Consider the following 11,512-nt stretch of genomic DNA (forward strand, 5'->3'; position numbering starts at 1 on the left):
GGGTTGCAAATTAACCTAAAAATAAAGCTTATCTCATCATAGGATCTGATATGAAATGCTTAGTCGATATAATTTACCCCCACTGAATAACAGTTCTATAATATTTTGATTTTTTTCATTGGCTGGGCTTTACAAAATTGGACAACCTAACGCCCTGTAGTCTCTTGGAAATCCTCTATTCTTCAACTTTTGCTGAGCGCTTCCTTCACTTTCTTGCTCTTTCTTCTTAGCCCACTCACCACTTTCTCCGTGGTCCTGCTTCTCTCACCATCATAGCACTGAGGTTGCTATGAGTATGTCCTCATTACTCATTCTTTCTTATTCTTCCTGAAAACTCTCATCTTTGAATCTCATGTTACCAGCCCACACCACCCATGATTCCTCCTTTTAATAGTCATCTCCCTGTCATTCCTATGAGATTTCAGCTTCTGGCTCATTGTCACTGTCTCCTACATTCATGCAGATCACTGTTCTTCAAACTGTGATACTCACGCGGACATAAAGTAAAACAAAAATTATTTACTAAAATAAGTTTTAACAGGGATAAAAACACAAGCTCAAAATTTTTATTATTAGATTCCACAGACATAAAATTAGTTTTTCAAATTGCTGTGACGTGTTCTAAATGCTTACTCTCAATTTCCGTGTTTTACTGGTCGTGAGCTGGTAATAGACACTTTGCAAATGGGCTAGGTTCCTGGACCGCACTTTAGCATTGACATTGATGATTTTTCTAATCCCTTAACCCTCTCTTCTAATGATCTTGGCATACCTCTACCTTAGCCACCTACTCCAAAGTCATGTATTTTTATCTCTTACAATATTAAGTCTGCAACTCCTTCATAATCTGAGATTTGTTCATCTAACTCGCAGATTACCACATTTTAGCTTTCCATCCCTTCTTGCTAGTAGCCCAACTCCAACAATCCTTTCACTCAGTGGAGATGTGAAATCCACCAATCCTCTCTCCCTCATTACTGCCTCACCCTCTTCATGTCCTTGTGCCCTTCCTTATTCAGCAGAAATTCCTTGGGTTTTATGTTCACTCTCGTGCACATATCATCAACTCCCTTCATCACAGGTTTTGAAAACAACAGTTTGGCAAAATGCCAATCCTGGCTAAATGCCAATTATTACCAACACCATGCTGTACCCATGCAGCTAAAAGTGGCTGAAGTAAAAGACTCATTGGCTGATATATCTGCTAAAATACATGACCTCTTAACCTCAAGTGGGCGTTACTGGTGCCTTGTGATCTCGATATTCCAGTAAATTTAGGTTGCTTATCGAAGACTTTCAATCGCATCTCTTCTCTCTTCAAACCTGTAACTCTTTCTCATCATTTTCTCTTGGGTGATGTTTTTGCTTTCCATTTCATAGAGAAAAATAGAAGTGATCAGAAAAAACTCCCACTACCAAAGTACATAACTACTTGCATCTATATCTCCATCTTCTATCTTTATTTCTATTGTCTACACAATAATAAAAATGATCTTAATCACTGAGTAGATTGTTTCATTTCTCTACTCAGTCCCACCCCCCCACCGCCCAATAATTTGCTGTCTTATTCAGAGTAACAGCCAAAGTCTGTCATGGCCATCAGTGGCCTAAGCCATGTGACCTTACTCACTGTCAGCTCTCTGAACTTTTCTCCCAGATTCTGCACTGAACACTCTGGTTAAGCCACACTGTCCTCCCTTGCTACACATCATAAACACTAGTATCTTTGTGCCTTAGGGCTTTTGTACATGAAATTACTTCTGCCTAGAATGGCTTTCCCTGAATAGTCCCATGCTCATTCCCTCTTCTCATTTACATCTTGACCTACTTTTCATCTCTTCAGAATGGCCTTCTCCACCAATCCGCTTAAAATATAAAATATCTCACCACACTATCTCCCTTTGCTACTTCATATTCTCTATAGATCTTATTACCATTTAGGATTACACACACACACACGCACACTATACATAGATGCAGAAATTTATTTCTACTGATTATCATTTGTCTTCTCTCACTAGTAAGTTCTAAGAGGGCAGGGATTGTTGCCTGCTTTATTTACTTCAGAATCCACAGCTCATAAGACAGTGGCACATAGTAGGCACTCTACAAACATTTACAGAATTGAAGAATTTCGATTTGAAACAAATGGAAGAATTTTCAAATTGAAGAAATTTTTAATCTGTCTCGTTCCGTCAAATTCATATAATGGTGTGCAAAACTTCCATTGCAGTATTCAAGTGTGGACTCTTTAACTACATGTTAATATGCAGTTAGTAGGCTGTAGTAGACTCAACTATTTCCTTCCTAATGAAATCAAACCAACTCTTCAGAACATACACTTAACCTTTTAGGGTAGCCTAGAGTCCTTAAGATTTCCCTAGAACTGCAATGTTAGTGTCATAGGAACTTCTCTCTTTTTATGTTTCTGGGGTGGCTTATAGAATAGATACAGAAGAGAATAACATAAACATTAATGTCATGATATCTTACATGCCACTCTTTCTTCACTTTTTCAGTTTTTGACATACTTTTGGACTTACAGTGAAATACCAGAATGACTGTTTTAATTTTTTTATTTGTTTTCATCTACTAATTCCTATCTAATTTCTACCTAGGCATTTCTTTACACATATATGATCTTCATCTATATAAACAAGTTATACTTTTTCCCCCCTTTTCCTTGATTGTTGTCACCTTTCAATTTTTGGATGAACTTGTCAAAAAGTGTGAAGACAGAGGAGGTCTGGGAGCCCTGTCTCTTGAGAAATGATTTCATGATGAAACAGTATCTAGGGCACTGTGTGGGAACATGCTCTATGCCTTTGTTGTTTAGATGAACAAATTCTCAGAAAAAAATCGATCCTTTTTTGACCCTGATGTGATGGTTGGTTCTGCTGCAGTTATAAGGGCACTTGGGGTATTTTAAATTCTCTATAAACCCTGCTTGAATGTGTTTATAATTGTCTCACGAATGGCCTCAACACTCAACTTCTTTTCCTCACATACCCAGTGATGATAAGGAGTGTGGGCAGATTAAGTTTCTTAAATTCTCAAGTTTATATCATTCCTTGTTGACAAACTGCAGTCTCTTCCCTTTTTGGACTTCAAGTTTAATATTCACATCATTTCTAGCCCAACCTGCCTGCTCTGTCATTTCTACCACTTCCTTTATCATACATATCATTGTTCTCTGAAAAGGCCCAACTTCCCCACTTCTGTGTGTTGTCTTCATACAGTCTCTTCCCAAGTCTCCAACTCTGGGCCCAATTGAATCTACTTCCATTATAAATAATTTCCTGAATTGCTGTACAAGTAAATTCTCAAATAACAATTTAGAACAAAATAGAACGTCTAAGTTGAAGGAAGAAAGCGATATGTATGTTTTTACTAAGTGAACAAGGTACAAAATTTCACTTGGTGATTTCTGTCTCCTTAAGATTTGATCCAACTTAGGTACCATATTTTGAAATATCATAATTATTTTAATAAAATACTTTTTTTTTAGTGAAGTGTTTACTTTTATGAAGATAAATGATTGAGTTGAAAAGTGTTTTATATTCTCTTTAACTCACTAAACCATATTTGAGAAACAAAAATATTTTATAGGCTCTACCACTCATTGGGTGCCCACTTGATTAAACTTTAATCAGAAACAAAACAGTCTTGGTCTATTGGTTTTATATGGAGAGAGACAGCAAACATTGCATATAACAGCACCATTAACTTAGAAGTTGGTAAAGATCTTATCTGGCTATATGTTAGAAAAAAATAGCTTGGCTTGAGATAGAAATAATTTAAGTATATTTTCTATAAAATGGATTGTAGCTATTAATAACAACCTAAGACTTGTAGCCAACAAAATGTATATTTGATATGTCAATTTTAAAACTTCTATTGTTTTCCTCATGAGTTTCCACACTATTTTTTATAGTACATGAGATGTAACCCTAGCTCACAGAGTGACACTGTAGTAGTTACATGATATAACGTTATCGCTTTTAATTAGAAGTTTCTCTTAGCAATAAATGCTGATGGGGCAATAAAAATGTCCTAATTTCCCTTGAGAAGAATTTGTAGGAGACAATCTTCAAATGCTCAGTAATTCTGCTCTACATTTTATAAATGGCAAGTGAATCATGAAAGGTCATCTTGCTGTCAGACTGATGTGCTGCTTATTTTAATTTTAATCTCTGCCTCCACTTAAAGGAAGTTACCTATAACATGAAGAAATTTTCATCAAATCTACATAACATTTTATTATCTTGACCTTTTCCCATAAGGAAAGTCTATGAATTACTTAATGATGGAGAAAGATTTGGGAATTGGAGGTAACAAGCATCCATTCATTTTGCTATCTTTACTGCGTAATTAAATTAGCATATAAACCCTTGCTTTTTTTCCTCTCCATATAGTGAACTTTTAACACTTATATTTTGTCCTATTCTGTTATTCATGAAAATATATAATCAATTACAGTTTAGACATCCATCCCCAAAGAAGGGAATACATGAGGCTTGAGTGATTTAAAAGACTGGCAAATGCCTTGAAATACTCGATAAATGCACATTTTTCCTGTACATTACTAATATTTTGACTAAATATTAAAAGTGAATGCCAAATGACTCAATTGGTCTCATTAAACAAGTTTCATTTTTTTAAAGTAGTTGCACTGGGCATCTTAGAGATATCCTCATTTTTTATACCCATTGCTTACAGGTGTTCTATATTCAAAGCATAGCAAAGGTCATTTGCAACTGCCCATGTGGATACGGGACAATCAGTTGTGTCCCACATACGCCTATTAGCCAGCATGAGAATAGAAGAATTACACACATGCTGTTGTGTTACTGGAAGGCGCATGGTATCCTGACATCTTTTAACAGTTCTAACATACCATGTGTTTAATTGGCAATTTCAAAATGAGTAAAGTTACCTGTATAACAGCTTTTTATTTTGAGCAGTCATTAAGGCAAATATTGACAAGCTTGTCTGACATTCTTTGTGTGTAAACCATTCTGAATTTGACCTAAGATTTGCACTGGGACTCTCCTCCAGTTTGGACTTCTACTATAAAACTAGAGTAGCCCCAAGGCTCTTGTAAACTACCAAACTCAAGATGTATTTCCTGTTGTGCCTAATAACAATTTATCAAATAATAGGCATACTCACAGTAAATGATCTGGAAATAAACACTATGACTTAGCTTTCCATTGGCAAAAACGAATGGGATGAGCAGACAATCTCTCCCAGTGCTGTAAAGGAATCTGAATTTACCCAGCAGCGGGCACTGGAGAATTTGCCCAAGGATTAGAGTTTTAAAATAGAATTGAGCCCCTCAGAAGAGCATATTTCAGATGACTTTATGCTCTGTACAATAGTAATGATAATAATTATCCTTCCATTTGTTTTTTTAATAGTGTCTGTTTGATACAAAGCACTTTAACATTATGTAGAATACATTAAGGAGGAGGTGTCCAATTGGTATGTTGTTTTACTCCGTTTAAACATATCCCTAGTGTTCTTTTATTTTTGTCAAAATATAGCAGGGGGCCACGACATTCTTTCCTCAGCTACGTTATGGGTGTAATTAGTATCTCATTTTCCACATGTCTCTTCTGATTCCTTACAACGTAGAGAACCGGGTGACTCTGGATGGCAAAGCTGAAATTAAGTACTCTATTTGCTGGATGCATTTTCTTGTCAAAGTAATATGTCTTTTCCTTTCTGTGAGGAAGATCTTTGGATTTTTCCCTGAAATTGAAGTGTCTTTTTTTTTTAATTAATGTTTCATTTTCGTTTGTTTGTTTGTGTTTATGCTTCTCTTGTTTCTATTGCAGTTTGGCCTTGGTATTACCAACCTACAGTTTTTACTATATAAAAGCCAAAATAGAAGAGACAATAACTCAGGCCAGATGTAAGTACTGTGAAAGTGACTTCAGGGTCTATTTGTTATTTCCTAGTATGAGCTGTTTAAATACGTCTAGATTTTGGAATACCTAAGGCTTACTATGTATACATTTTAGTAGTTGTTATTACCAAATCTACAGCAATGATTCTAACCCATTCCAAACATGCAAGGAACAAGAAATATTCTACATGGATAGAATATGAGCAGGTACCCCAGTCTCACTGGCAGTCCCCACCACCCCTCCCTGCCTTGCTATGTGCTCACAGAATCATTGCAGTGCTGTGTCCTCTGTTGCTGTCATTTTTAGGGTCGCTAGCTGGAGCAGAATGTTTCACATGCTAATCGTCACCGTAGTCTCTACTCTCACGGCAGTGTGCTAGTAAAGCTTTTCCTTTTCCTTTTCCTTTTCCTATCTTTCCTTTAGTAGTAGTAGTATTTGCATTTGGCTAGAATCATATGATGCTTCACATCTTCCACATCTTCTATTTTGTTTGAATAAATTAAATTGCACTGGTCTTTGGCTTTGGTTTGGCGATTAACTTTCTTTTCATAATCCAGAATAATGTCTCAGTAACGCAAATAGATAAGTTTGTTTTTAAGCATCATTTGGAATGGAGAGTAATTATTAACACTAGTGCATATCTCAAGTCATCGTTAATCTTTGTTTTGTTTTGGGTGACTAGATTTCGTTAACTAAAATGACCATCATATCATTTGCATATTGCTCAAGTATTGCTAACAACCTAAAATTTTTCTGTGAGGATGAAATAAAAAATACCCCCTGCAAAACATATATATCTTTTACATCTGACCTTAAAGTAAACTATAGTCTCTTTCATTTCTTTGTCGGTTCATTTTTGCTCTCCACAGGCCTGGTGTTCATAGCACATTGTACATAGGACATTAATCTTTAATTTACATTTCCGCTTTCACCTGATAGATAGATATGATGGTCCTTTAACAACCAGCAATTCTGCATGAGCTAGTCCTTCACTTGATAAATGAGGGGATAACTAGTGAGTCTTGGATAAATGGTAAATGCTTCTGTTTATAGGCTGACGTCATTGCACCTGCATTAACCACTGTGCAAAACAGACCCTTGAAATAACCACAGCACAGAGAGGGTAATCTCCTAATAATATCTAGTAAATATCAACAGGACATACTTTTCCAGTCTTCAAACAAATATGTCTTTTTTTTTCCAGACTACAGCTGTACATAAATGAACCTTTGATCTATGCACAATATTTTTATTCAAAAAAGTCATTGAATAAAATATTGTTTGTGACCCCCTTTGCTTTACCCTCTTTTTTTTTTTGTTTCCCTGCTTTCTCTTTCTGATGGATTTTCACAGCAAAAAAGGGCAAAATGAAGGGCAAGTATTTTCTTGTTGCTCAATTTCTTTCTGTTTAGTACACTTGACAGCTCCACTGATATTTTCGTTCCTATTGGATATTATCCTTTGTGCTTCTCATTTGCTAAATTTTCCTCCACGATCAAATTTTAGCAGCAAAAAAGGGGGGAAGAATCTGCCTGTGTTCTCACTTGCAACCTGGTTCACATCCAAGTTTTTTTCCTAGACTTAAAATCTTTTGTTTTCTATCCTTCCACTTACTAATCCGTACCTAATATGAAGAGTATTATTAATTTACTAAAGGCATTAATGAATTTATTAAAATCATTTTATAATATTGGTAAACTTTTTATAACAGTCATATTAATATCTTTTTGAAAGATACTTGGTTACAGTAGGGTTCTGAAATTGTTCTGAATTACAATAGTGTTAGTAAATGGGAAAATTATAGACATGGCATTTTCTCTGATATAACTGTTTTAATCCATGTTATAATTTCATTATTATGTTGGGAAGCATTGAGGACCTTTGTATTCATTGATATCTTTCAATTTTAGGATGTAAGTAGTCTATTTTAAATTTTCTTGTTAGGCAGTCTTTTTAATGTCATCTTCTTATTGTCATAGACTCTTGGGATGTATACTCTGAATTGCTTATCTAATTTCTTTTTCTGTAACATTATCTTTGCAGATTCAGAAACCCTAAAGCCAGATAATTTTGAAGAATCTGGCTATACATTTATAGCACCAAGGTTGGTTTTGTTTTCTTTTTTATATAACTTGTCATCAGTGGGTAGGCAGGCCTTCAATAAGAGTTCTAAACTGGGGTCAAAATTGCTCTGGGTTAATTCCATGTCAAATTGTAAAACCAAAGGGATAAATAATTTTAAAAGTGAAACAGAATCTTGTTTTTGTTCATTTTCTCAGATACTTACTGAACAATTACTGTGTGCTAAGCAATGTGCTGATTCAGGGATCCAATGGTGAATAAAATGGGCATAGACTTTGTTCTCATCCAACAATAACTGGAGCAGAGTGATGTTCATTCCCTTATATACTGTCCGTGGCTGCTTTTGCTAGAAAGGCAGAATTGAGTAGTTGTGGCATAGATTTTATGGCCCACAGAACCTGAATCATTTACTATATGGCCCTTTGAGAAAAGGTTTCCCAACCCTTGCTTTATATTCCAGCCACATTAACTTCTCTCTGTCATAAATGTACTGTTTGTTTTGTTTTTTCTTTACCTTCTTTCTTCCACTAATTCTCTTTTTTATATACTGCACACACACACCCCCCACTTTCTCCCGATTCCCAATTTTGAAGCTCCTTGATCTGGGAATTTCTTTCCCATCTGCATTGGATTATGCATCCTTGCTGACTGCTTCATAGAATTTTGTATTTCTCTTACCAGAGCACTAGCCACATTATATTTTATTTACTTTCCTGAACAGAGCCGTGACTGGGTCCATTTGACTTACCATCCAATACCCAATATCAAATCCATTGCTAGCATGTAGCAGGTGCTGAATAAGTATTTGATAACTTGAGAATCCATAAATATATAAAGTATATTTTGGAAAAGCATATTATTAATACCTGCAATCTTATTAGCACTTTTTGGACACAGATAACTTTGAGCATCTTTAAGTTAACTTTAAGTTACTTTGAGTAGCTTAAAACTACTAAAACCAGCTTTAACTAGAAAGGAGAATATTCTCAATACTAAGAAAGAACATTAGCTAGAAAAGAGCGGTGCCCCACAGAATATTAACACAGCAAAAATAGAAGAAGGGATTGAAATTAATCTGCTATGCTGGCAAGACTCTCTCTCCATCTCAAATCTGTGTTTTCCTCTGGTCATCTCTCCCACTTATCCAGGGGCAGACTGTGCAGATTGGCTTTCTCAGCTTCACTATAAGACAAGGTGGAAAACAGGGTAAAGCCCAGGCACGCACAGAGAGGATAAACGTGTCTCTCAATTCTAATTCCTAGTTCACAGACAATGCATTTTGTTTAGTCTAGCAAGTATTATTAATAGCATGTGGACTATTTTCCTGGCCTAAGTCACATTCTACATTCTCATTTTTTAGTTCAAAGTTTTTTAAATATATGTTCACATGTACAACCATCATCACAGTTAATTTTCATCATCATAAAGAGAAACCCTGTGTTCTTTAGTGATTACCTCCCCATCTGCCCCCTCCCCTACCCCAGCCCTGAGCAACCTGTAATCTACTTTCTGTCTTTATGGCTGAATAATGTCAATACAGCTGACTGGAAGGCTGGCATTTGCCTTTGTGTTTAGGGGAGGAGCAAATACCTGAGAAGGGAGGAAACGTACCTTGTGGGACAAACCAGTGAATGTCCACCTGAGTTAACATATATTAAACCCTTTACATGCTGGATTATATTTACTGCTGAAAACAACTTTATAACAAATTAGTATTATTAACCCATTTCATAGATTAAGAACCAGTTTTAGCAGTTTTGGTAACCACAGTTACCCTGCCACCCACTGTCATGGGATGGTTCCTGTGGAACAAGAATTAGGGAGTGGTGATGACCTTGAGTTTCAAGCTTCCAGCCCTGTCAACAATAATTAGGCTAACTGGGAACCAATGTCAGTGTAGTCTGTCTAGCCACACATTCATGTCTCAGATATTTCAATCGGGCTCTACATGGTGGGTGGGTTTCTGTTGTCCTGGATCATTCTTATCCTGGGGAACTCAGTCCACTAACACAACATCCAGTATTTTCTTAGGTTTCCATTGTTTAAACTCTCTCTACTTAGTTTCCAGCCTAATTCAACAGTTCTCCTACTGGTAGATTAAACATTTTCATAGCTTTTGCCACTGGTAAATATCAGAAGGTAAATAATATCTTTAGACTGCTTCAAAATTGAGCACAACTCAGGCAGCAAAAATAAAAAAAAACATGATATCAAAATTCATTGACCACAACACTAAAAGCCTTCTATGAGTAGAGGGCAAAGTTGCTTTTATCTTGGAGTTTTGTGGCAATAAAAGTTCACAAAGTTCAAAGCACATTGTATGATTGAAATGTGCTAATTAGGGATCTGAAGACTGGGCATGTCAGGGTTTGAACATTGGTTAGTTAGGTGCCTTTGGGGAAGTCTTTTTAATTTTTATATCTTTGAATCTCAGTTTCCTTAACTTTAAAATGTTAAATGCCTTCTGATAAAGTTATTTTTCAATTAAAAGAATAAAGATAATTTTAGAAAGGTCTTTTAAATAATAAAGTGGTATTCCAAAAATGGCTTTATTCATAATTATTTGAACATTTTCTTTAGTCCTTGTAAAACCTGGCCATCAGCTTCTAATTCTGTGAGATCATAATTCAATATATTAGTCTTTTGATTCTCAGATGAGTGTTAGAAAGAGCATAGCATTGTGGGAAAAAGTCAAATTTAGCTCTGTCAATAACTAAATGTCTGTCATGTAAACTTTTTAAACCTTGACTCTAAACTAAAATTTTCCGTGAACCAAAAACATTTAATTTTGTTTTTGAAGTTCTGACATTCTGTTCCTTTCTACTCTCTGAGGCTTGTATTTAGGTCATGGCTTTGCATCTGAAAATGTTTACTATTTAATTGTATTTTGTGTTGAATATTTGATTGTGCACTCTGTTCGTTGTCTTAACCTAGTTATTGTAATTGCAAGCTGCTTATGTTTATGTTGCCTTATATTTATTCTGACTTTCTAAAACATTTAGGATGGCAGTTCTCACAGTAATGTTTGCAGAACCCTGTCAGTTCCAGAGACTCTTTCAGAGGATCCACAGGGTCAAAGCTATTTTCTCAACAATATTAAATGCCATTTTTTCATTGTATTGACATTTGCACTGACAGTATGAATCAAGGCCGTGGCACTAAAGTGTACTGGTAGCCATTGTAATCTTCACTGCCAAGCACCCACATGAGAGAAAAGACAGTTTCATTTAAAAATAACCTAGTTTGAAACAGTAATAATCATGAATGTTATTGAAGCTTTCCTCTCAAGTTTATGTCTTTTAATATTATGTGTGATAAAACTGGAAGTGCTACTGCATCCCATAATAACTTGGATGTCTCAAAAATGCTTTTGTGAGTGTTGGAGTTGAGAGCTGATCTAGGTGCTTTTTGCTTTTTTTTTTTTTTAATGAAATTTTATTTTACTTGAAAGAACAAGTGAACTTGTTCAGATGAACTATGGTTATTCAGACTTAGGTATTCAACATTTTCTCAGAAAT

At 35.5% G+C, this 11,512-nt stretch overlaps 1 protein-coding gene across 1 annotated transcript in view; it reads left to right on the forward strand.

The window, feature by feature from the left end:
• LOC105811015 (voltage-dependent calcium channel subunit alpha-2/delta-1-like) overlaps nt 1-11,512 on the forward strand; it is a 197,665-nt gene that overhangs the window by 167,307 nt on the left and 18,846 nt on the right. The window contains exons 5-7 of the mRNA XM_012645097.1: nt 5,841-5,917; nt 7,266-7,286; nt 7,956-8,016. Coding sequence (XP_012500551.1) covers nt 5,841-5,917; nt 7,266-7,286; nt 7,956-8,016 — 159 coding nt within the window. The remainder of the gene's footprint in view (nt 1-5,840; nt 5,918-7,265; nt 7,287-7,955; nt 8,017-11,512) is intronic.

The sequence above is a fragment of the Propithecus coquereli genome, unplaced genomic scaffold (genome assembly GCF_000956105.1).
Source record: "Propithecus coquereli isolate 6110/MARCELLA unplaced genomic scaffold, Pcoq_1.0 Scaffold226, whole genome shotgun sequence".
In the NCBI taxonomy this organism is placed as follows: Eukaryota; Metazoa; Chordata; class Mammalia; order Primates; family Indriidae; genus Propithecus; species Propithecus coquereli.